A 24,393-nucleotide genomic window follows, 5' to 3' on the forward strand; every position below is an offset into this window, starting at 1 on the left:
TTCGGAAAGACAACCTCGATGTCTTTATTGTTTTCCTATTTACAAATCACAAAGCTGGCCAAAAGCAGAGTGTGAACACGGGACGAGAGCATCGGATACATTCATCAAATAGCACAGGAGCCGGGCCGGGCCCGCTCTGCTCGGAAGGTGACGTGGTACAACAGAATGGCTCATACTTCTGGGAACAGGCATGTCCAACAAGGAATTACATTCATCTATCTACAAAAGCCGGAATTGCATCAAACTGCGGGAAAGCTGTAAGAACAGAAATTGCTCAGGTGTAGTTCAGAGTTTGACTCCTCTCCCTCTGTGACAGGACAAGCTGCCAGACCTGCCCCACACGGGGAGGGCAGGAAGGTGGCATTTGGGAAGAGAATTTGCATCACAAAAGAATAGTGAGAACAGAACTTCCAGGGAGCAGCCAGCGGGAGGCACCCACTGCAGCTGGGCAGGGCCAGTCTGAGCCCCGCTCTTCCCAGAGCCAAGTGCACTGCTCTGCTTCTCTCAAAATTCCAATTATTCCACTATTTCCACCTGTACCTGACGCCCCGAGGTGCAGAACCCAGATCAGACCCCCCGGGGAAGGTGCAGGCCCCAGCACGGGGCCAGCAGTGACAGTCCCACCACCTTTGGGGGAGGGGTGGTGACAGGAGCGGGCACAGTCACGGACATCCCGTCGGACACGGAGCCTGGGCTGTGAATCCATCTCACAACACTGTTTGCATTGCACAGAGTCGGGTTCAGTCACCAAGTCATGGACCCAGGGTTGGGGTTTTTTCTATTTTTTTAGTACTGGCCATATTAGAACCATCCCACCTGGAAGCAGGCTGACAACACACAGCTCACACCATCACCCTGGAGCATGGAACACGCTCTGGGCATCTCTAACAGCTACTGGTGAGGAGGTTCAGGGCATTCCCAGGCTGCTGCTGCACAGCTGAGGAGGAGACTCCAGCCAGCACAGCCCCAGGATCCTGGCTGGGGCAGCAGGAGGAGAAGCCGTGCTCCAGCCAAGGACGGCCAGGTTTCGACTTCCAGCAGTGAAATCCAGAGGCAGCAGCTCCCAGAGAGCGGCAACGGCTCTGTGTGCTGGAGCAGGAGGTCGGAGAAGGGGCCCTGAGGCAGCACCACCCCAGCCAGTGCCCTGCAGACTCTGGTGGCTCCAGTCTCACTGCCAGGCTGAGCTTAACTTCAGCTTCCTCTGCAGAGGAGGGGAGGAAGAGTCTCGTGGTCTTCACTTGTGGGCAGTGAGGGTGGGGCTGGTCAGGCAGCCCAGCACCAGCCACCCTCTCTGTGACAGCCACGGGGACCAGCAGCTGGCCCTGAACACACAAGGGGTGTCTTCAAGGGCTCCACAGCTCACCAGGTGATGGTTGTGATCTCCCTCCTGTGCCTGGCCAACAGGCAGTGTGCAAACCAGCACAGAGAATATTCCACGTTTTCCTGAACCGTTTGGTAAATCCTTGTCCAGCTGCTGCATTATAGGTAACAGGCAGGTGCACATCCAGCCTCTCTTCCTGCTTCCATCAGGGCAGCAGGGACGGGGCAGCAATGCACAGGAACAGAGGGAAACACATGGAAACGTGCATGGAAACTGCAGGGCTGCCTGGGAACAGGTGAGGCAGGTGCCCTTCTGCTTCAACCGACAAACCCTGGCACTCTGCAGAGGACAATGACCAGTAATAACCAGAGCTGGGGCTGCTCAGGGCTGAGCTGAGCATCACCCAGTGCTTGGAACGTGCCAGGGGTTTGGAAGCAGCACCATGGGGACTCAGAATGCAGGAGGGCCCTCCTGGCCAGGCTGCTGCCCCTTCCCACGCTGTAGGGAGGTCACCTCGCTGTCACCAACTGCCCGAGGTGAAGATTGTCACAGATCAGTGAGAAGGGCAGGAAAACGCCACGGTCCCTCCAGAGGAGCTCAGGTTTGAGGTCTCCAAGCCTGTGTAGTGCTGGAACAGCAAAGCCTCAGGGAAAAGGCCACTTCCCATGACTTCTGAAGGCGGCTGTGTGTGCTGAGGCTGCTGGCAGGGAGGGAAGGTGCCGGACACGGGCTGGCCAAGCCCTGCAGTCTGGCCTGGACTGCTGAGCTGGAGCAGAGCAGGGGCCACCCAGCCCTGACCGAGTCTGTCTGCAGGACCATCTCCTCATGGCAAGTGAAACCACAACCAGAGCCACTTGTTGCCTCGCTTCTGACTGGTGGAAAAGCATCTACATTCATTACAGTCCAAAAAACACATGTTGTTAGATAGGGTTAATCAGGAGGTGAAAAACAACAAGCCACAGACAACCTACGAATGGTACTGGGACACCAGCTGGGCTGCACTGGGACACCAGCTGGCCTGCACTGGGACACCAGCTCGCCTGGCACCTGAGAGCAGCAGCAGCACTAGCACAAGGCAGAACATGAGCTTTGAAATGATTTCACTGAGACCTTTGGCTAGTGTGGCTCCAATTGGTGTGGTCAAACTCAGCCAGAGATTTCGTTTGGGAGGTGATGGGGAAGAGTCGAGTCCAGGCTGGGCTGGGCAGCGGCACTATGTGTAGAAGATGATCTCTGGGATTTGTCCATCCTCCACGGAGGTGCCGTTGTTGTTCCCAGCCGCGTAACAGAACGTAAAGCAGGTTTTGGCTCCCGTTGTTGGTGATTCATGGATCACTTTGCGCAGTCCTTTGGTTCCATAGTGGGAATCTGGACCCTGTGGGGGTCACGGAAGACAAGAACAGGTCAGGACCCTGCTGCTGCCCAGGCTCTCTGGTGGGTTCGGAGCTTTGGAGATCTCAGTTCCTCCCTCTTCCTCCTGGATTTGCACCTCAGGTATTCTGAGCTCAATCTCATCTCTATCAGAACTTAACACTAATTTAACCAGGTCTCAACAGCTAAATATGAACTTTTTGAGGCCACTGCAGCAGGCTCTGGATTACACACCTGCAGAACTGACAGCTCAGCTGTACACACCAAAAAATCACCCCATCCCCTCCTCAGAGAAACACCTGTTCAGGGCTGTGAGACAAGTCAAAAACCAGCTCTGAATGCTGGTGGTGAACAAGCTCATGGCAGCACCAGGTCACACAGAGACCCTGGAGATTGTACCACTGGCCTCGAAGGACACAGAGCAAGGCCCAGGTTGCACTGAAGACCTACAGCAGGTGCCCTCACCTGCCTGCACCTCACCCCACCCCGTGTGGTACCTTTAGAGTAGCACAGGCTGTGTAGTTGACGTTGGGTAAAATCTCCACAGGCTCCTTGAACATGACCCGGAAGGTGCTGGACGATCCGTCACAGCTGAAGCCGGTGTCGTTCTGCCCCAGGACCGTGTTGCTGTCCGTGTGGATGATCTGCAACACAGGGTCAGCCTTTCACCTGCAGGGTTATTCACTGCCAGCCCTGCCCACGAGTGTGTCCCCGCGCTGGGCTGAGCCCCAGGCACTCCCAGATTGCCCAGCCCTGTGATGACTGCACTGTCCATTACTCATGTCCCTCCTCAATGATCACTATGATCAGAACTGCAGAATCCCACATCTGGGTTGGGAGGGACTTTAAGGATCATCCATCTCCAACCCCCTGCCACAGGCAGGGATGCCACCCACTATCCCAGGTTGCTCCAAGCCGCATCCTGGACATGAACTTCCAGGGATGGGGCAGCCACAGCTGCTCTGGGCCCCTCTGAGCTCACCACAGAGCTGTGGGCTCAAGTCCCAGACAGCACAGGACACCCCCTCCTCACCCCCAGGCTGGCAGAGCGCTGCAGGCCCACACTGTGCTTAGACCCTTCTCCCCCAAGAGCTCAGGGCAGCAGGATGAGCCCTGACAATCAAGGAAGAAATGCTGACAGCCTGTGCCCATCACACCAGCCCCGTGTGCTGCAGTAACTCTCCTGGGGACAGTCCTCCTCCAGTGACCCAGACTGGGGTGACACACGTGCACCCAGACCAGGCACACAGGATCCACGGGATCCACCTGCTCTTTGGACAAGATCACGATGGACTTGAGACAACTGAGCCTCCCTCAGCCTGCTTGGGGTGGGAAATCATGCACAGCTTCTTCATAAACTGCCTCCCAACTGCCCCAAAGCTGGGAGCAGACCGGGGGAGGTGCTGCAGTGACATGCAATAAAATCAAGAGCAATAATCCTTCTGATCCCCAGTGCCCCATCTGGCCCTTGCTACATCTGCCAGCCCCCCTGCCCAGGGACACACAGAGTCCCTCTGAACTTCAGGTTTTGTTGCAGGTTCACTAAAACGCGTTTGTCAGCCCCTAAAACAGCCAGGATTTTTAAGGCAGCTGAGAGCATTACCTGTATATTTACTTGGTAATCCGTTGGCCCGTGTATGGATCCGTATAATCCAAACCCAACTACAAATATCCTTTTGTTTACTGAGAACCTGCAGGAACAGAGCAGGGAAGTCAGTCCAAACTTGCCACTCCTGTATTGCTCCAGTACAAAGCTGATACACAGGTATCTCCACTTGTGTTGATTATACATCTGTGGTTTAATCAAACCTATACAGATTTAAGTGCAGCCCTTACTAAGAGGTGAAACCCTGCACAGAAACCATCAGCTGCACACTCACACCTCTGACTGGCCCAGTGGGCTTGTGTGAAACACAAAGCTGCACAATCCCATCACCAAATGTTAGGGTCCAGGCTCAGGAAGTGTTTCCAAGTTGTGGCAAAACATCAGCATCCCCAAACGCCCGCCAGGCCCGGGCAGGGCAGCCTGGGAGCAGGGAACAGTGCCCACCTCACAGTGGTCCAGCAAACACCACTCAAGTGGATATTTCACTGCTGAGCCCTGGGGAATTGTTCATGTGCTGCTGGGTATTTGCTGCATTCCAAATTTACCAAGAGCAGAAATAAGGATTCAGTGACTCCTGAGTGCAGGAATCCCTGCTGCCCAAGGAAGAAGGGGAAGGATATTTACCCCACTACAGCTCCACCTTCTCAGGCAGCAGAAGCCTCAGTGCTGCCAAGCTGCCAACAGCATTTCTTCATCCGTCCACCAAGTCTTTTAGCCCTGTTGTATTTCCAGAACAAACGCCTGGGGCAGGCTGGAAGCCTCTGCTCTGCAGCCAGCATGGAACATTCCGTGTTGGAACTGACCCTGATGCTGCAGAGGCTGAACCTGAAGTCAAACCCAAGCTCAAAAAGGTCTGTGAGCGTTCGAGTCGAGAACAGGAAGTGTTTGGAGCTGGCAGCAGTTCCCACTGCTGGGGATGAACAGACCAGAGGATCCCACCAACAGCTCCAGTGAAACAGAACCATCTTAGAAACTGTGAAGAGCTACACTGCTGGGAGTCCCCTTCCACCAAACATGTATCAGGAAAGAACCAAGGCTTCCTGACTCCCTCCTGTCTTGCTCTCATTCCTTGGCCCCACAAGCCTTGCAAAGCACCATTTGCCAGCCACACCTGCCAGTCCCTTTCACCATGCCTGGGCTCTGCTGGTTCTCCACAAGCTCAGGTCTGAACAAACTGGGTGTCAGCAGAACTTTATCCCAACCAGGAGAGGTTAAGGGGCTTCAACAAGCCACACTGACACCTAGAGCAGGGAACCAACCTGATGGAGCAATGGTTACCTGTCCCCCACAGAGCATGGAGGGGGGACAACTGGTGACTCCTTATTCATGTGTCCCTATAGCTGCAGGGGTCACTTCCCTCCCTTTCCAGGGGCCTGTGCTGGGGGGGTCACATTTTCTGGAAACCTTTGCCAACAGAGATGCAAAGCGGCAGCAATGTGCAGGTCAGTGCATCAGGGGGTGGTTCTGCCCAGCAAAACACCTTCCCTGTGGGGCTGACACGGTGGAAAGTCAGGGTCTAGCACAGAATCTCGCGTGTTTAGAGCTAGAGCAGTGGAAAGCTCAGGAACACCAGTCCAGGGGTGGGAATGAGCGCGAGAGCTGACCTGATCCTGTCACTCGTCCCACTGTACCCCCAGCGGCTCTCCACCTGCTGGAAGCGGCTGATGCTGCACTCCTTGCCCCGCAGGCAGCACCGGGGCCGGTCGATGAACTCCACCCGCGGCTTCGGGTTCACGGTGAAGTGCAGGAACAGGCTCACCACCTCCCGGTCCGTCAGGATCCCCGACTGGGCAGGCCCTGCACAGGGGAGGAAAGTGGCGATGCCGTCAGCCTTAGGGAACCACAGAGTCCTGGAATATCCATGTCAGGAGGGACCCTCAGGGATCATCGAGTTTTAACTCCTGGCCCTGCACAGACACCCCAACAACCCCAGCCTGGGCATCCCTGAGAGCGCTGTCCAAACGCTCCTGCAGCTCTGGCAGCCTCGGGGCCGGGCCCATTCCCTGGGGAGCCTGGGCAGTGCCCAGCAGCCTCGGGGGGAAGAACCTTTCCCTGAGCTCCATGCCCAGCCCTGACCCAGCTCCAGCCGTTCCCTGGGCTCCTGTCCCTGTCCCAGAGCAGAGCTCAGCCCCTGCCCCTCCGCCTCCCCTCGGGAGGAGCTGCAGCCCCCAGGAGCCTCCCCTCAGTCTCCTCTGCTGCAGCTGAACGAGCCAAGTGCCCTCAGCCGCTCCTCAGACCCTTCCCCAGCTCCGTGTCCCTCCTTTGGACACTCTCCAACAGCTTTGGACCCTTCTGATCTTACGGGCCCCAAAACTGCACAGCCAGAAGGAATCCCTCTGGGATTTTCATGGGGAAATAAGCCTGACTTGCAGCTGGGAGCAGGCTAAACCCCCATCACAGATGGGATCTCAGTGGTGCATCAGGACATTAAATCCCAAAGGTGCTGCCCTTTATCCACATGGCAGTCCTGGGCTGCAGAGCTTTCATGGAACATGGAACTGTGATTAAGTGCCCAGCTCTGTGGAGCCCAAATGCACTGGGCTACCAAAAAAAAACCCAAAAGCATGCAGCTGATCCTTGCCCCACTCCCTCTGGAAATAACACTGGTAAGAGACAGGGATTTCCATACATCCACACCGGTGGTTCAGACACGATGGAAGACCATGAGGACAAGAGAGAGGGACTGTCACCCAGTTACCACCAACTCAAAAAGTTTAAGAGTATTTTTACTCAAGACCAAGGTGGTTCAGCTCATTCCTTCAGGCATTTAACCCACATTTTGCATTTTAATACCTTTATTGTAGAACCTTGGAGAAAATGCTAATTATTTTAGTAAGAGTTGGAGCACTTTCTCATCTTTTCTCCAGTAACAAGACATTTTTTCCAAAGTGATCACAGAATCATAGAGCAGTTTGGGGTGGAAGGGACCTTAAAGCTCATCCAGTGCCCCCCCTGCCATGGGCAGGGACACCTCCCACTATCTCAGGGTGTTTCATGCCCCATCCAATCTGGCCCTGGACACTTCTGGGCAACCAACTCAGTGATGCTAAACTCAATCATCTTTGCAAATGACTTCAAACACTTTCAAAAGTGAAACTGGATAAAAATTAGTCTGTCAGCCTAAGACTCAAAAGCCTCTCTACAGCTCTGTTTGCACAAGGCTTTGAACAGAAACAAGACCACTGAGTACTGGGGAAACAACAGCAGTTAAAGGCTCTTTAATGTGGGGAGCAAATGCCCAGCTACTCCTAGGTCCAAAACTACTTGTAGCTGGTTAAATTCAGCATGATGTTACCCAGACATATCCTGGTCCAATGCTGCAATGGGGAGAGACTCATGAATTCAAGGAAGTTGACTCCTCAAACTTAAATGAGCTTTGGATACTTTGTTCAGCAAAAAATCAGCCTCATTGATCGTGTCTGAACTTATCCTGTGTTGCTGCAACTCACTTCTGCAATGTTTCAAATTACCTGCTCTAAGGGGAGGGAGGGACACATTTGCCAGTTAAAACATCTTCATGCAAAACCCCACGTTTGATACCAGATTATACAATAAACTGGTGAAACCACTGCTGTAAAATTCCCTTTTTTTTTGGCTTTTGGGAGAGAGGGGTGTGGAGGGGAAAGGTTTCCCTCTCCTGCCTCTGCTGTGATCACCACAGAAATCAGAGTCACTCAGAAGGAGGACAAAGCTGAAGGAATTCCAAGTTAATTCCTTGTTTAAGGAACAGCTGATCTTTGCAGTTCCTCAGGTTTGGGGGCTTTGTTCACCTTTTAGGTTAAAGTGGATGGAGAAAACACAAGAATTTCTCTTAAAGCACAAAGGTACAAGGGGGACAGGCAGTTTGTGACAGACAACATGGGGAGGGGCACCAGCATTCCCAGCTCAAAGCCTGCAACCCAAACATGCCAAAATGAACACTTTCCTTCCAGTGAGAGAATGATACAAAGTTGCAAGGAAGGGTTGAAAGAAACGGGATCTGCAGAAAAATACAAAGATCTCTGCTTCACTAAGCGAGCTCCTTTCCAAGAAATCCACATCCCTAAGGCCACATCACAGCTGTGACAGGACAGAGAGTGGGGACCAAGTCTGAAGCACCGATTTTCTCCTTACAAACAGCCCTCCTCACATGGGAACAGGGACATTAAGGACTGACCAGCTGACGCCAGCGCTGCCCTGAGAAGTGACCTGCAAAGGAAGGGGGTCAGTGCCCCTGTTTGCTTCTGTGTACACAGCACTGCAGCCTGAAACAAGCTGCAGTTTGGAAAATGGCTCCACTGTGTCTTTTTAGCATGAAAACTAGTTAAGCCGTTGCCAGCTTCCAATCCCCGGGGAATCACCAGAGGATGAAGTCAAAGACAACAGGCAGTGAAAACAAAACAAGGCAATCTATAGTCCAAGCTGTGAAATGAGTGAGACATCTCTGTAGATCAAGATCTTAATGTAAACTTGAAAAATGCTTTGAGACACAGACTAAACAACATCAAGCCTTCAGCTCAAAGAACATTTTCAAAGTTTTGCAGATATGGGGCTCTGTTCTGAACAGCATTGGCACGACAGGGCCAACACCACCACAGGCAGAGGATGGGGAGAAACATCCCCATTTCTCTTTGGGAACAGGCTATGATCAACAGCAATTATTTGCAACTCCATTAGCTTTGTGTAGTTTAAATGCTCGGGATGGCTGGAAAGGGGAGCAGGTGAACCCCAGTTTGGATCTTTGCTCTCAGCTGAACAGGACAGTAACCACCCAACCACGCTGTGAGAGCAAACACAGCTGTGATCCCCCTGCTCTCCCAGGGGAGCACCACAGGCTTTAAAATGAATGAATGAGCATGGATGGAAATGGCATTTAGACAGTAAATTTTGTAATCATAGAATCACAGCATAGTGTTGGAAGGGACCTCAAAGCCCATCCAGTGCCACCCCTGCCATGGGCAAGGACACCTTCCACTGTCCCAGGCTGCTCCAAGCCCCATCCAACCTGGCCTTGGGCACTGCCAGGGATCCAGGGGCGTCACAGCTGCTCTGGGCACCCTGTGCCAGGGCCTCGCACCCTTACAGTACAGAATTTTCTCCTGATATCCAGTCTAACCCTGCCCTCCTCCTTCAGGGGGCCATTCCCCCTTGTCCTGTCACTCCACGCCCTTATGAAATGTCCCTTTCCAGCCTTCTTTTAAGCCCCTTTTTAGGGGAGAATGAGGGAAAATGGGGAGGAATGTAGGGGAATCTCATATTTCAATTACTACAAGATACACAGAGAAAACCCTCTTTCACGTGACTTAGCTGAGGAAAAGCAAAGACCAGGATTGCCAGAAACACCTTTGTTGAGTTACCTGCTGCAAACTCCTCAATAGTCATCAGTGGGAAGCGGATAAGGGAGAGAGCTTTGCCCAGAACCTTCCGCTTGTTCTCTGGAATCACCTGGAGCTGCTGCCGCTGACACTCGGCCTCCGACCAGCGCACCACGGCATTGAACAGGCGAACCTCCCGGATCCCCAGGGTGTCCCTCTCCAGCACTGCCACCAGCGTGTCTGCAGGGCAGGACAACAGGCACAACTTCAGGCTCTAACCCCAAATCAGCCCCTTTCACCTCGTCAGGAGTACCCCCTGCACAACCAAGGTAGAAGAGGAAGCGGCTGAACCAACAGCATCTCCCAAAAGTGCTGCCTGCAGCCTCTGAGGAAGATTTATCTGTGTGTTCCATCAGCAAGGAACTCACTGGAGCAGCAAACAGAGCCCATTTAATTGGCATGTAAATGCAAGTGCAGGAGGATGAACTGCAACTTGCTTGACGTCAAATTTGGATGAAACAAGCAGTATGAAAGCCAGAAGGTGACCCGTCGTGCCTTACCTCCACAGCCCATCTCATTAGAAGAAGGTTAAAGCCTGAATTTTAATGTTCATTAACTGTGCCCAGCAAGTTTGGAAACTGCAGATGGTAATTAAAATAGCCAGTTCTTGCTTCCAAAAGCACAACACCTTTTTAACTCCAAAACCTGACAAAGACTTGGGGAACAAAGCCAACTCTACAAAAAAAGGCAAGTTTACACTCACCCAAAACCTGCCAACATCAACACAGGAAACGGGCTTTATGTCATGCCCAGAAAACTCAACTTGCACCAAAGTAAGCAGATTCCAGGGTATTTCTGCAGGCAAGGCAGCAAACTCTGGCAAATTCCCTGTCTCCAGCCACTTTGTGCCAGAGACTGTTCAACTGATTGCTCCAGAACAGCCAAGCCACAAAGTGCCAAGCATTAACCTGTAACAACTTTGGAGACAAGCTGGTTATGAAAGCAGGGAGAGAGAGGGAGGGGTGGAAAAGAGCTTACCCAGGTCAATGTCTGTAAACCCCTCTGCATTGATGGCATCTGAGGTGTTCTTGTCTATGTTCTCCAGGCACAGGCTGGCCAGCTGGGGCTCATCAAACAGCCGGGCCTAGGCAGGAGAGAGCATCATTAACAGAAACGGTATTTTAAAGTTTACACAGAACCCCCCTTCCCCTGCCACAGCCCATCTTCATTAGCAATACCATGCCTGACTGCACCAGGAATCCACTGGGCCTTTCACAAGCAGTTAAGCATGACAAGGCAAACACTAGAAAATTCTGTGTTTGGCAGCAGCCCTGGTTCAGCTGTGCGTGTCTTCAGGCACGTCTTTGTTCTAACAGGGCTTGGGTGCAGGCACCGATCGTGCTTTCTAGCACCATACCGACCCTGTCAGCTGAGCATGGGCAATTTTTACATCACCCTTCTATTTACAAGAAAGCTTTGCCCAATGACTCCAGGCCTGCTTGCTCTAGGAATAATGCAGAGGCAGCTTATTCCGTAAGAACAGCCACACTGATCTCGTGTATTAGCAAAAAAGCTGCAGCAGCAGTGCCTGTGTGTCCTGGGGAGCCCTGCAGGATACACAGCCTGCTTAGTGCATTTCCATGTTTTCCACAGAAACAGCTACTCTAATCCAGTTACCTTAAAGAATTTGTCCCAAAATAGGTTACTATTCCAAGCAAAGCCTGCACACAGCCTGGAGAGCTGCTCAGAATTTCTCTGCTCAGCTTAAGTCTTGTAACAATTTTGCTGCCACTTCAGACCACCCTGGACTGCCACGTGTTACCAGCCCTGTGCCCAGTGTAAGCAGAAATGGGGTGGAACACACAAAAAACACTAAATGACCTCTTACTTCCAGTGCTTTGGTTTTGTTGTTTATGAAGGAACTGCCTTGACATTACACCTAACAAGAATACACCAGGACTTGAACTCGCTGCCACAGGTAAGGTTTAAAACTCATGTTTTGGGCTGGGAATTCCATCACTCAGGAGGCACCTTCAAGCATCTTCTGCTTCACCCCTGCTTGTGGGATGCAGAGCTCAGCAAGGCCAACCTCTGCACTGAGACCTCAAGAAGCTGAAACAACAATTTCTCAGAGCCCAGGGAAACTTCAGCAGTTGTCACCTGCTCCAGGGGCTGGAGGGCTGCCAGTGCCTTTACACTCTTGGCATCAAGAGCTGTGACTGACTCAGACTTTACTACTGTAGTGGCTCTTTGGACACGTGAGGACTTTCACTACGCTCGCAGAGCTCTCCCCCACAGCAGCTCCAGGCAAGCTTTATTTCCTTGCTGATCAAAGTGACACTTGGATGTACGTCTGGCATGAAAGAGGATCACTGCTCTCTACAAGGCACAATCATTTAGGAAAGCTGTTTGCCTCTGATATTTCTGCCACCGATCAGCAGTTGCTTGAGACAGACAGTGACACAGCTGCTGGACCAGCAGATTGAGCAGACACACACAAAAGGAGGTTTGGGGCTCTACCTCAGATCTCAGGTCCATGATCTTAAGGCTATTGTGCAATGCCTTGTACAAGATTATGTCAGGTCTGTAATTTACTGAAGAGGTTGTTGGCTTGATGCAGTGAAAGCAGAAAACAGGCAGGTTTTCACAGTGCAGGACCAGAAACAAGAGGTTTGTGAGAAGAGATCCTTTCAGTGAGATGCAGCCAGTCATTGAGATCAGGCACATTTCTCAAACAACACCTGCCTCAAACATCTCAGACTCGATACAGAGCAACAATGAACATAAAACTAGATGGGAATCACCACTGATGATTAATCAGAATGGACAAGCCACAAACAAAAGGAATCAGGAAAGCCTTTCCCCTTCTGGCATTTCACCCACCTCAGTGGCACTGATAAGAGTGCCAGGCAGTATTTTGGTTTTGGCACCTGAAACACAAGGAAACCTTCTTCCTTTGCCAAAGAAGGACCTATGTGACCTGTAAGGAAGTCACCATAAACCTAAATATTACCTTGCCAAAGCTACAAACTCAAGTGCAGAGACACAGGAAGCCACAAAAAACCTCTGCATAAGGAATACCACCAAAACCCAACACCTCTAACCCATCATGAGGCAATGGGTAGCCTAAGATGCCTCCCCAAAACTTCAGCCTATGGGAAAGATCTGTTCCCAGCCCTTGGCTAACAGCTCCTGATCTTTCAGATTGCAGCTGCTGAACCCAACAAACGGGAGAGCTGCAGCCAAGGAGCTGCAGTCGTCCTACCATGCATCAGACAGGAGCACAGATTTGGCTGCCATCGCCCAATCAAGAGCCTTCAAGTCCTGAATCTGCATCTGGGAAGTGCAGAGTGGATCCCTCCACATCCCGGGGGCTGCCTCATTTGCTCATGGCACGCAGAAAGGGGCCAGATTAAAGAGGATGTGTAAAGAAGGCCATGGAGTGTTGCAGCAGTAGCTGAACCCAAGCAGTGAGACAAGTGCCTACCTACAACAGCAGTGTGACATGGAACTACTTTGAGAACTGGTCCAAATATTTAAACTGAAAAAAAAAAAATCCCAGCCTAATGCTGAGCAAAGAGCTCAGCAGCGACTGACTGCTTTAGGCCAGCATTGCTTCAATATCTGCAAAACTGCTGGTGTAGCCACTGCCACCCACATGGTACCTACAGCCAGAACCTGAGATACCTGGACTCCTGACAAGGGGGAATAATCCAGCAGACAGGAATGCTGGGCAAGACAGGCACCCAGAACAGGGTGTCCCTGGCAGTGCCAGACTCCACCATACACACAGCACTGTGGATGTCACCAACATGGCATCAGCTATCCAAGAGAGTGGCAGGGACCAGAGAGAGAAGATAGGGGCGGGAAATGAGAAGGACAGTGATACTCATTTAATCAACCTGGATGCAAAGTCTGATTTTTTCCAACCTAAGCAGAAGTTGTGAACACTGTCTCCTACTTTGCTGCTTCAAGAGTCAAATGGAAGGTGGAGGAGCCCAACCCTCAGAGACTGGATCAGACGCAGAGCCAAGGAACAGCTGCTCTGACACACTGGGTCTGTGAGCCTTCAGTGCAGGAGGCAGAGCTGGAACAGGCTGAGGAAGAGAGCACCTTGCTCCTCTCCCAGGAAAATAAACCAAAGCACTCATGAAAAAGTTTTCTTTCACCCCCACTTCAGGGGGTGCACAAAAGTCCTTCAAGGAATGGCTGAGCAGCCAGACACAGCACTGAGAGAAAGCTCAGCATTACCAGTCCTGATTCTGTAACACATGGAAATCCTCTCATTCCACTTTTCTTCTTGGCAGATGAAATCTTTCCACCCTGTTAACTCCATCCCCAGCTCACACTCTGGAGGAAACCACCTGCCACAGTGAAACAGAAAGATCTTGAAACAGCAGCAACGTTTGCTGTGTTTTATTGTTCTTTGTAAGACCCTGCTCAGCAGTGCTGGACTCATGTGAGGAAGAATTCAAAACGACCCAGAACTGCTCCACTTTGGATGATCAACTCTGTAACACCAAGAAAACTCCTGTTTTCTGACTGTGCTGGACCTTGCTGAAAGCAGATGATCACAAACTCACCTGAGTTAACAGCATGAATGCATTGTCTGCTCGGAGGTTTTTTTTAAGGAACTCCACACAATGAGCTTCAAGGGCTGGAACTGCATATTTCTTAGCTGTGTAAAGTGTTGTCATAACAGTCTCTGGTCCGATCTGAACTTCGTCTGAATAAAGAAATCTGAAAACACGCAAACAAACATTGCTGTGGTGAATTAAGGTAACAGAGTAAAACCCCTGCAATTCATAGAAAATGTGTTTGTGCCTCTGCCCATCATCCCGGTCTATTTCCTCTACTGGGGAGATAGAAGGGTTTTCACATCCTTTCCACTGACTCTGCTTTACCAAGAAGAAGATTTTTTTTTTCTTTTTTTTTGTAACAGACATTTTACAGTATAACTTCTAACAGCTGGGATTTCCACTGAAGCAGCTCAAGCTGCCTTGCATCCCACCACCAGTGAGCTCTTAGCCTGCCACTTACACCAGGCTAAAACAGTCTCTGGCCAAGTGTACCCCTTAAAATTCTTTTTTTTGGCTGTTCAATTAGAATAAACAAGGACAAAAATTCAACCTTGCCTGCCTCCCTCAGAAGAGAAACTCCATTCTACAGTACTAATTCAGAAGTGCTGAGAAGCACTCAGATGTATCCATCCACTGCACGAGGTGCTTTACCCACACTCCCCTTTCTCATCTCTTCACTTTATAAACTGAACTGTTTCATTTCATGGCACAGCTCCCAATGTAACTTCAGCATAAAGCAAGAGTTAGTTGCAGTGAAAAACAAGGACTGCCACGCTGCAGCAAAGCACCAGCCTTCACTGTTAGGCCAAAACAAGGAAGTAGATTCATGATCTGAAAAACAAAGGTCTTCCTAGGAAACCTGACTGAACCCCCTCATACCTGAACTCACTGACCAGAGACAGCAGGAACTGAGAGGCTGAGCTCAGTAAAACCAGTGACACACTGGTGTTAGTTAGTCCTTTTCACAGAATCCGAGACCGGTTTGGCTTGGAAGGGACCTTAAAAGACTGTCTTGTTCCAGCCCCTGCCATGGGCAGGGACACCTCCCACTGTCCCAGGCTGCTCCAAGCCCCAATGTCCAGCCTGGCCTTGGCCACTGCCAGGGATCCAGGGGCAGCCCCAGCTGCTCTGGGCACCCTGTGCCAGGGCCTGCCCACCCTCCCAGGGAACAATTCCTTCCCAAGATCCCACCCAGCCCTGCCCTCTGGCACTGGGAAGCCATTCCCTGGGTCCTGGCCCTCCATGCCTTGTCCCCAGTCCCTCTGCAGCTCTCCTGGAGCCCCTTTAGGCCCTGCAAGGGGCTCTGAGCTCTCCCTGGAGCCTTCTCTTGCCCAGGCTGAACAGCCCATGCAGAGTTTTTGTTTACTGTATTTCCTTTAACCAGTGGAGCAGTTTGCCAGTCGGGATCTCACAGGCACAAAGCACAGAGATGTGATATTGTGTTAACTGTGCTTGGCATTCCTATTCCACGGGATATTTTGGAAACTCCAGCAATTTCTTGCTCTGCATTTCTCTGAAGGGGACACAGCAGCAGCAGGTTGTGTGGCTGCTGTTCCTGGAAGCTTCACACAGCAGCAGGGCTCTTCCAGGGGAATGCCAGACAGCATTCCCATCTGCAGCAGAGGAACTCCTGCTCCTCCAGCCAGAGAGGACCAGGGAAGCATCAACAGTGGGATCCACAGGAAGGGAAGCACTCTCACTGCTGAAAGCAGGCTTTTGTGCTGCTCCAGGGCATTTGTCAATAGCAGCATCAGGCCACAGGTTCATCAATGTATTTTGCACACATCCCAGCCCCATTTGCACTGAGCAATCCTTTCTATTCCAAGATCAAAAGCACACAGTGGCTCTAAAACCAATTATTTGTTTACTGCAGGGATGTGTCAGTATTTCTGATTACCACAGTCCAGTGTGTGCTAAGAGGGACAACAAGAGAGGCTCAAACTGTGCAAAAGCCCAGTATCAATTTAAAAAAAACATTTAGACTAACCCCAGACAATCAGAAGTGTTCTTATCTTTGGGTTAACATGAAAATAATAATAATAATGAAAAATAATTTCTTCCACGATTACAGCAGAACTATTAAAGATCACTAGCCCACGAACTCCATCACAATCCAGCATCCAGATGGGACCTTCTGCAGAACATTCAGGATGGGCACTTTGTCCCTGGATTAGCTCCTGATCCTACAGCATTAATTAGATCATGGCTTGGACCAAGTCCAGAGACACATGTAAGGATCAGCTGCCATTCCAGATCACTGTTTGGAGGGATTGGTTTTACTCCAGGAACACATACCACATACTTGGGCAGTTTTCTCCTAGAAAGCAGCACCCAAACTTCCTCCGGCACATTTAAGCTCTGAGCATTTTGAAAACAATTTAAAAGTTCAGTTCTAGATTCAAGCACCCAAGATGTCACTGGACCATGGGCACAGCTACTGCAGCATAACTGCAAGCTCCGAGGCACTGAGGTAATCCACCAACGACTTCTTCCATAAAAAAATATAAATATTTCTGTTGAAATCCACCTAAACTCATCACTTTGTCTTTTGAGATGATGGGTCTCTTCTGAAATCCCTCTGTTTAATTAAGTGCTGAAATCTCAGCACTGGCAGGGAAAAACCAGGATTTTTGCCTCCAGTTCACTGGATATTTGGGCCTCACTAAGACTTACAGATAGTTACAAGCTCTGCATTCCAGAGAGATCCACATGGCTGATAGGCACACACCAATTAGAGGGATTCCCCACATGCTGATGTCTGGTTTAAAGCGAGCCAAAGGGGAGGGGGCTCGGGGCTCCCAATTATTTCTGGCCTTTCATTCTAGCCCAGATCAATTTTAAAACATTCCAAGACAGCACAGGCATGACCAAAGCACTTTCTGAAGGTAAAGCAAAAAGTATGCCAGAGCTATATATAGTCACTGCTCCCAATAGGAAGCAAGGGGGGAACATGTCAAGAGCACGGGACTGGAAACCCCTGGAAGTAGGTTACAGAAATCCTATAGAAACAGGACAATGACTTTCCAGCATCCATTCAGGACTGCTGCTGGATGTTGTACAGCACCAGCCGAGCTTAAAGGAATTGGTGAATAGGACATTACAGCCCCTTCCTCCTCCTCTTCCAGCACACAGACTTGCAACGCACACTAAAAATGTAAATTCAAATCCAGCTCTCCAAAAGAGGAATAAAACCCACACAAAGGGTGCTACCACATGGAATAGCTGACATTTATTGCATACCCCTGCTTACCTGTTACAACTTGTTCATAACCTAAACAAGCTCCAAGTATTTGTAACTTACAGAGCTTTCAGAGGATCACTTTTCCCCTCCTCTCTCAAAGAGCATTTGGATGAAACCAAACCAATTAATGAATAAGGATCTGTAAGACAATGGCCAATATTACATATATATATATTTATGCAGTAGCTACACTAGACTCTTACCCAGGAAAACAGGGATTTAACACCAGCATTTAAATACCCTTGAACAGATCAAAGAGGCATTTTATTTTGGAAGTTAACAGTCTCCACTCTACAAATACTTCCCTGCTTTCATTAAAAACATTATTTTCTACACTAAATCTGTGCATCCCAGTTATCCTGTGCTTTAGAAGCAGCTTACTTGAGCAGAGCTAGGAAGGCAGCAGGCTCCACGTCAGGCAACTCAATCTCTGTTGAGGTTGTGGCCATCCCACCATTAAACATCGCATCGAAGACAGCGCTGCCCACAGCCAGCACGAACCTAACGTGGAAAAAACAAACATGCAAATAAAACCTTATGTTAAATCATATTTATATTCCAAAAAAATCCCAGGCTGGTTGCTAATCCCCAAAACCACCCTCAGGGAAAGCAAATCATTCGTGGAGTTAAAGCAAAAGTGTTTTGCAAGAGCAGGGAGGGTCAGGCTGGCTGCTCCTGGACTGCAAAGCACCAAAGCTGCAAGGAACTTCTCTCTGAGCTCTGGCCTGGGATACAGCACAGTAATGGTTCCCCAAAGGCCAGGTTTTGGGAATTTTGGAATAGAATACACATGGCTGTTTTGCAGAGCTCCTGTAGGAGCCTATGTATCATCCTGAGGTTGAGAAGCAAAGAAACAGCAAAGTTATGGAGTTCGAGTTCTTTCAGTAAACAGAGCCCAAGTCTTGCTGCAATTCCCCACAGTCACCTACTGGAAACACTTACGGAAAACTTGCCACTGCACACTCCCCATCCTCTTCCCCAGACCTAGGCACACATCTTTGGTGATGGCAGAGCAAGCTCCCGAAACACAAAATTGCACCAGCAGCAGCACCAGGAGCTGCAGATCCCAATCCCCAGCACGGGAGCTGCCCTCCCCAGGCATTTTGGTGAGTCCTTCCATGGATAACCTGCTCTGGGCTTAGCCCAGAGGGAAGAACAAACCTCCCTAGGAGCAAACCAGCACAGTGAGGTGCACACAAACCCTTCAGCACTGCTGGAAGCTTACATGGTAATTACTGGCACAGAGAAGAACGTTATCGGCTCTAAAGAGACTGGAAGCAGGAACTTGCACAAAACAGGTTTGTGACCAAAAATTATATCTCAGCAAAGAAGATGATTCCCCCCCGATAGACAACATCTCCTATTTTAGGAGGAGGCCCAGACCTGGGCTGCTGAGGGGCCTGTGTGTATTTAAGCTGCTGTACCTGCCTCAGGACTTAGCCATTTTGAGAACTTTCTTGTTCAAAAATACAGAGATGAGCTTTTGCCATGAAGGATTCCTGGTGTCTGCCACCATGCAGCTCCATGAAGTTAAACTGAAGGTCACAGCTCAGCAGTGTGGGGCAGCAGAGCAGCCCAGGCTGCAGGAGATGACTACAACCACTTCTCCACCAACTAGGAAAAGGAAAAAGCTGGAATATTCCACACTCTTGCTTCAGTGGTGTGATGCACACTTCCAGAGAAGCAGCAAGAACTGTAGGCAGAAATCCATACAAGACAGCAGGCATGGGGCCATGAAACCTCCAGCCCAAGGAAAGTCCAGCACTAAGGGGGAATTTCAGTCAGATTTAGTAGGAAATGACCTTTTAGAAGTAGGAAATTTCCATTTAAACAATGCTTTTATTTTCACTCCCCTCCCATCCAGAGGAGGCTTCCTAGGGATACAATGGAGTGAAGCTCCATGGATGTGCCAGGCTCGTTTGCTGTGACGAAGTTTGGCTGACGAGCCGGCTTATTGTTCCTGATGGGCTCAGGGAGCTCGGGACAAACCACAGTGGCTACAAAAAAGTACACACATGCATATTTCTGTCAAACCATTCTCAAGAAAAATGTCAAGAACAAATAAAAACCTTCCTCACAATACCAGAATTGCCAGATGAAACAAAAATCCTTGTTCCTCCAAAAGCAGCGGCGGTGGCAAAACAATCGCTGGCTTTGTCTGATACTAAAAATTAACATATATTAATTGCACTCTCAAATTTTCATTCTCACAGCCAGCACAGTATAGGTCCTCAACGAGCAAGAGCTTTCAGAAGCTATTTGAAAAGGGCATTCTCTCAAATGTTTGCTTCCATTTCAGTCGGGGACAAATCAGTTGGATTTTGTAAACTGCTGAGCCCTAATAGGATCCCGGGACGTGCCAGAGAAACACAGGACTCCACATTTGAAGTTTTCTTAAAATGTTAAGAGAACATAATCAACATAAGAAAATCCCTCTCTCTCCAGTGTTTTCTTACTCTTCCTAAAATGAACATTTAAAGCTGCTCTGAAGACACCCCAGGAAAAGCAGGGATGCACACCATTCCTCCCACACGATCCACCAGCTTTCCCCAACCACGCAGGTCTGCAGAAGGAAGAGATGGGGCTTGTTTCAGATGGGAAAATCCAGCAGAGGGTTATTTTTAAACACTTCCGTAGCCAAAACAGAGTGGACTACTGAAAGGAGGCAGAGAAATCAGCAGAAACAGAAGAACTAAGAAAGTAACACCTGATTTCTCCTCATTCCCTTTGCACCAGGAAGAGCCAAAGTAAACTGACTTTCAGCAATAAGAGTCACAGGAACTTCCTTGAGGTTAATAATTTGATTTCTCTTCAAAAGGATCCAAAGCTGACTCCACAGGCTGTCGAAGGCTTGCAAGCAAATGTCTCCTTCTGCTATTTTGCTTCCTACCACAACTTTCACTGCTTCATGTTCACCTTGGCACCTCCACTCGTCACCTGGTTTCATCTGCACGCCCACCAGTGCTGCTCCCTTTCTAGGCACTGCAGTGACACCAATAATAAAAGAAACCACTCAAAACCCACAACTACCCCACTGCTGCTGCACCAGCTCCCTCCTCCATCCGCGCCACTGCGGAGAAACCTTAAAATATCTATTCCAGAAGAGCTGGCACAGGAACAGAGCAACACGTGACGTGCTGGAGCTCGGTGACACCGTAGGTGATGAGAAGCTGCTGATGATGATTGTGTGCTGGCTGCAGAGGATGCAGACCCCAGGCAAAAGGAGCAGGAGGCAGGAGCAGCCCTGCCCAGGAGCAGGAGCCATGGGACACCTCGGCACACGACGCTGCAGGAACTGCGAGTGAATACACGTCCAAGAAAAGACAGGATGGGCTCAGAAGAGACTTCTGGAAACAACAGCCGAAGTATTACTCAGGCTGTCTCCAAACTCTAGATCTCCCTGGCTGGAGCACACACAGGGTTGCATCCCCACACACTTGCCCTGCTCACTCTCGGGCCCTGTTTTCTGGCCAATTAACAAGTTTAATTATGACACCCATCCAGCTTCTGGCTGATGAGGTTTAGACATTTCTAATCTCATTGATATTGTGCTCAATGAAGCAGATCTGGAAAGACAAAAAGCCCTTCCCTCTTACTGCTGGGTCTAATCAATGTGTTGACCTTGGTCATGCTGGCGCCGTGAAGCTTCAAGGCAGCTGCTCGGCCCAGCCTTGACATTGAAAAATATTAAGGCCATCCCGTCTTCTTCATGGCTGATTCAGCAGCAAGAGGGAACGAGCTCCAGGCTCAGAGACAGGGCCTGCTCCAGAGCAGGCAAGGAACTTCCACGGGGTCTGGAGCCTCCTCCAGGTGGAAAACACCTGATGTTCTCAGGGCTGCAGATGCTTGGACAGGCGACCCTTCAGTCCAGCCCATTTACACCTTTTATCTACAAACTGGCTCTCACACACAAAATGAATGCTTGCTCTTAGGTGCTCTATGAAGTTTCTTTTGTCTGTCTCTGCGGCTTGATGTGAACTGCTGAGCCACAGAATCCCAGACTGGCTTGGGTGGGAAGGGACCTTAAAGCCATCCAGTGCCACCCCCTGCCATGGGCAGGGACACCTTCCACTATCCCAGGCTGCTCCAAGACCCATCCAACCTGGCCTTGGACATTTCCAGGGATCCAGGGGCAGCCACAGCTGCTCTGGGCAACCAGGGCCTCACCACCCTCACAGGAAAGAATTCCTTCCTGATATCTAATCTAAATGTCTCCTCCTTTCAGATTAAGGCCATTAACTGAATTTGCCAGGCACACTCAGAAACACACCTGAACCTACAGCTATGTCAGAAACCTCTTCCTTGTACCAGCACCTGTGGACAACATCAGCTGTCTTCACTGGGCACATGCCACTTCATTACCTCAACCTACAAACCCTCCATATCCCCTTGGCTCCATCCTGGAGAAGCCTGACCAGGATGACCTGCACATCACTTCCAGCTCCCACAGGACTGCATCTCTCGGATTATTTGTGCTTCCCAGTCGGCTGACAAAGCCATTCCTAGCACACCATGAAGTCATACCAAGGATGACAGGTAGGATGCTGCAGACCACTCCTCAAGGCAACAAGAGGAGCTGTCCAAGAACCCTATTTAGGAGTTGCTCCTCCTGCAATCACGCTTTGTACCTGGCTTGGTCTGAAAATTTACACGATTAAACCAGACTACCTGGGAGCTGTACACTATTGTGCCAGGGGAGGCTTAGATGAGATATTAGGGAAAATTTCTTTACAGAAAAATTTGTAAAGCACTGGAATGGGCTGCCCAGAGCGGTGGTGGAATCACCATCCCTGGAAATGTTAAAAAAACCTGTGGATGTGGCACTTGGGGACATGGTTTAGTGCTTCTGGGCTGATGGTTGGACTTGATGATCTTAAAGGTCTTTTCCAACTTTAATAACTCTGTGATTTTATGATTTCAGACATCTGACAAAGCACCAACACCTCCCTGGCCACTGAAGCAAAACAGCACTTCTCCAATGGAACTCACAGTTGCTTTGCAACTCAATTCCAGCACAAAGTATCTTCTGCTGTTAAGCTGCTGTGGGAGAACTGAGCACAGAAGGGGTCTGGGTGGTTTTATTTTAAGCTCTCTTGTTTCTGAAATAACCACAGTACTCCATGAATCACCAGGATATCCCAACTGTAACATCACACGGACAAGTTTTACTAAAATCTCTAGAATCCTTAGATGGGATGTCACACCATTCTATCTTTACCACCCAGAGCACCAGATGAATTTCAGAGCAATTAAGCAGCATCTCACTTTGGGCCCAATTTTTTTTTTTTTTTCAAAGCTTCATTTATTTTACATTTATTTCTGGGCTGAACATCACCTGTCCCCACCCAGCAAGCCTAGTTCTCAGGACAGGAGCAAGCTTACCCAAATACTAATTAAACTTCAAATTATTAGAGAGCAAAGCTGACACCCTAAACACTCAAACCAGCCTAGAACAAGTGTGGTTTGTTTGGAAAGTGAGAGAGAAGGGGGAAATCTGAAGATGAAACTTCCAGGAATGTGAGCACTTCGGAGAAAAGCAATAGTTTGAAACCATTTGGAGCAAAGCTCCCTTTGCCAAGCACCACTTCCAGGAACACCAAGGAACCTCCCTCACCCAGTTAAAGTTGGTTCCATCTCTGAGCTCTTCCCTGGGAGGCCCTTCCCAGGGTAGGGGGAAGGGGGTGGCACACATGGATTCACCGGAGCTCCCCCAAGGAACCAGCCAAATGTCAGTCAGCCACGTCAGATCCGCATCATCCAGGTGGAGGCGATTCCCAGCTCCTCTGAGCTGCAAATTCTTAAATGGCAGCTCAGCCTTAAGCAAACCCTCCATGGGTTACTCAGGCCCAGGTGTCATTCTCAACAAAGCTCTTCCAGCTCCTTATGGCAGTGGATTAACCCCCAAAATACAGGGCTTCAGGAAAGATTCGATAAAGGTCATTTTAAAATTAAAATGTTGTTCCTGAAATTTGGGTCCTCAAAGCACTGTTCTTTCATTTCCATTCCCAGTGCTCTCACTGATCACTGTCAGCAGGGATCAAGTGGCCTGGGAGATTATTCCTCCTCTCCTCCACTTCCCACTAAAACCAATGATTACTTCCAAGCGAGAGCCAGGGATTTGGGGTTTTCAGTGCTGTGCCTGCCCCACTCAAGTCATCCCTCTGGAAAAAATACTCTCACCCAAACCCTGGACCCATCCTGGGCTGGTGACCGTGAGGAGAGGCATGACACTGACCCAAGGGCTGGGAGAGATCTGGGGCGACGCTGACTGGCCACAATGGGGGTCCTGAGCTCAGGACATGCCCCTGAGCAGGGGGTGAAATGTGGGGTGCAGTTATGTGACCGCCTTGTCTCTCTTCACATGGGAGGTGCAGCAGCCCAAACCCTGCACCCCTGTACCCCACTCGATGGCACATCACCCCCTGAGGCTGCAGGAGAGCCCACAGCCCTCTCAGGGCCATCTCTGAGGGGCAGTTTTGGGGATGAGGGGCGATCCCTGAGGGAGGGTAAAGGGATCATCCCTGAAGAGGATGAGGGGCCATCCCTGAGAAACAGTTCTGAGAATAAGGAGACATTCCCTGAGGAGCAATCCCTGAAGGGCAGTTTCAGGGGATAAGGGGGCAATTCCCTGAGAAGAACATGAGGCAGCAAAGGGAACAATCACCGAGAAGCAGTTTTGGGGGATAAGGGAGTGATTCCCTGAGGAGCAACTTGGAGGGGTGAGGAGAGCAATCTCTGATGGGAAGTGAAGGGGATAAAGAGGCAATTCCCCGAGGGAATAAGGGAGCAATTCCCTCAGGGGATAACGTGGGGGCAAGACGAGCAATCCTCGAAGGGCAGTTTGGGGGATGAGAGGGTGATCCCTGACGGGAGGAGCAGCGATGCCTGAGGGGCAGTTTTGTCAAATAAACGGGCAATTCCCTTTTATCAGTGGGGGGGGGGGGGGGGGGGGGGGGGGGGGGGACCCCCCACGGCGCGCG

General features: G+C 50.2%; 1 protein-coding gene across 1 annotated transcript in view; it reads right to left on the bottom strand.

Moving 5' to 3' along the window:
* Positions 1-24,393, bottom strand: part of BTBD2 (BTB domain containing 2) — a 25,048-nt gene continuing 655 nt past the window's right edge. Inside the window, exons 2-9 of the mRNA XM_042023191.1 lie at positions 17,795-17,950; positions 14,176-14,332; positions 10,631-10,736; positions 9,635-9,832; positions 5,903-6,095; positions 4,296-4,383; positions 3,190-3,336; positions 1-2,696 (exon numbers count right to left, since the gene is read on the bottom strand). Coding sequence (XP_041879125.1) covers positions 2,535-2,696; positions 3,190-3,336; positions 4,296-4,383; positions 5,903-6,095; positions 9,635-9,832; positions 10,631-10,736; positions 14,176-14,332; positions 17,795-17,950 — 1,207 coding nt within the window. The 3' untranslated portion in view covers positions 1-2,534. The remainder of the gene's footprint in view (positions 2,697-3,189; positions 3,337-4,295; positions 4,384-5,902; positions 6,096-9,634; positions 9,833-10,630; positions 10,737-14,175; positions 14,333-17,794; positions 17,951-24,393) is intronic.

This window comes from Corvus kubaryi, unplaced genomic scaffold, assembly GCF_017639235.1.
Source record: "Corvus kubaryi isolate FWS band 111438036 unplaced genomic scaffold, C.kubaryi_AGA036_p1.0 37241, whole genome shotgun sequence".
NCBI lineage: Eukaryota > Metazoa > Chordata > Aves > Passeriformes > Corvidae > Corvus > Corvus kubaryi.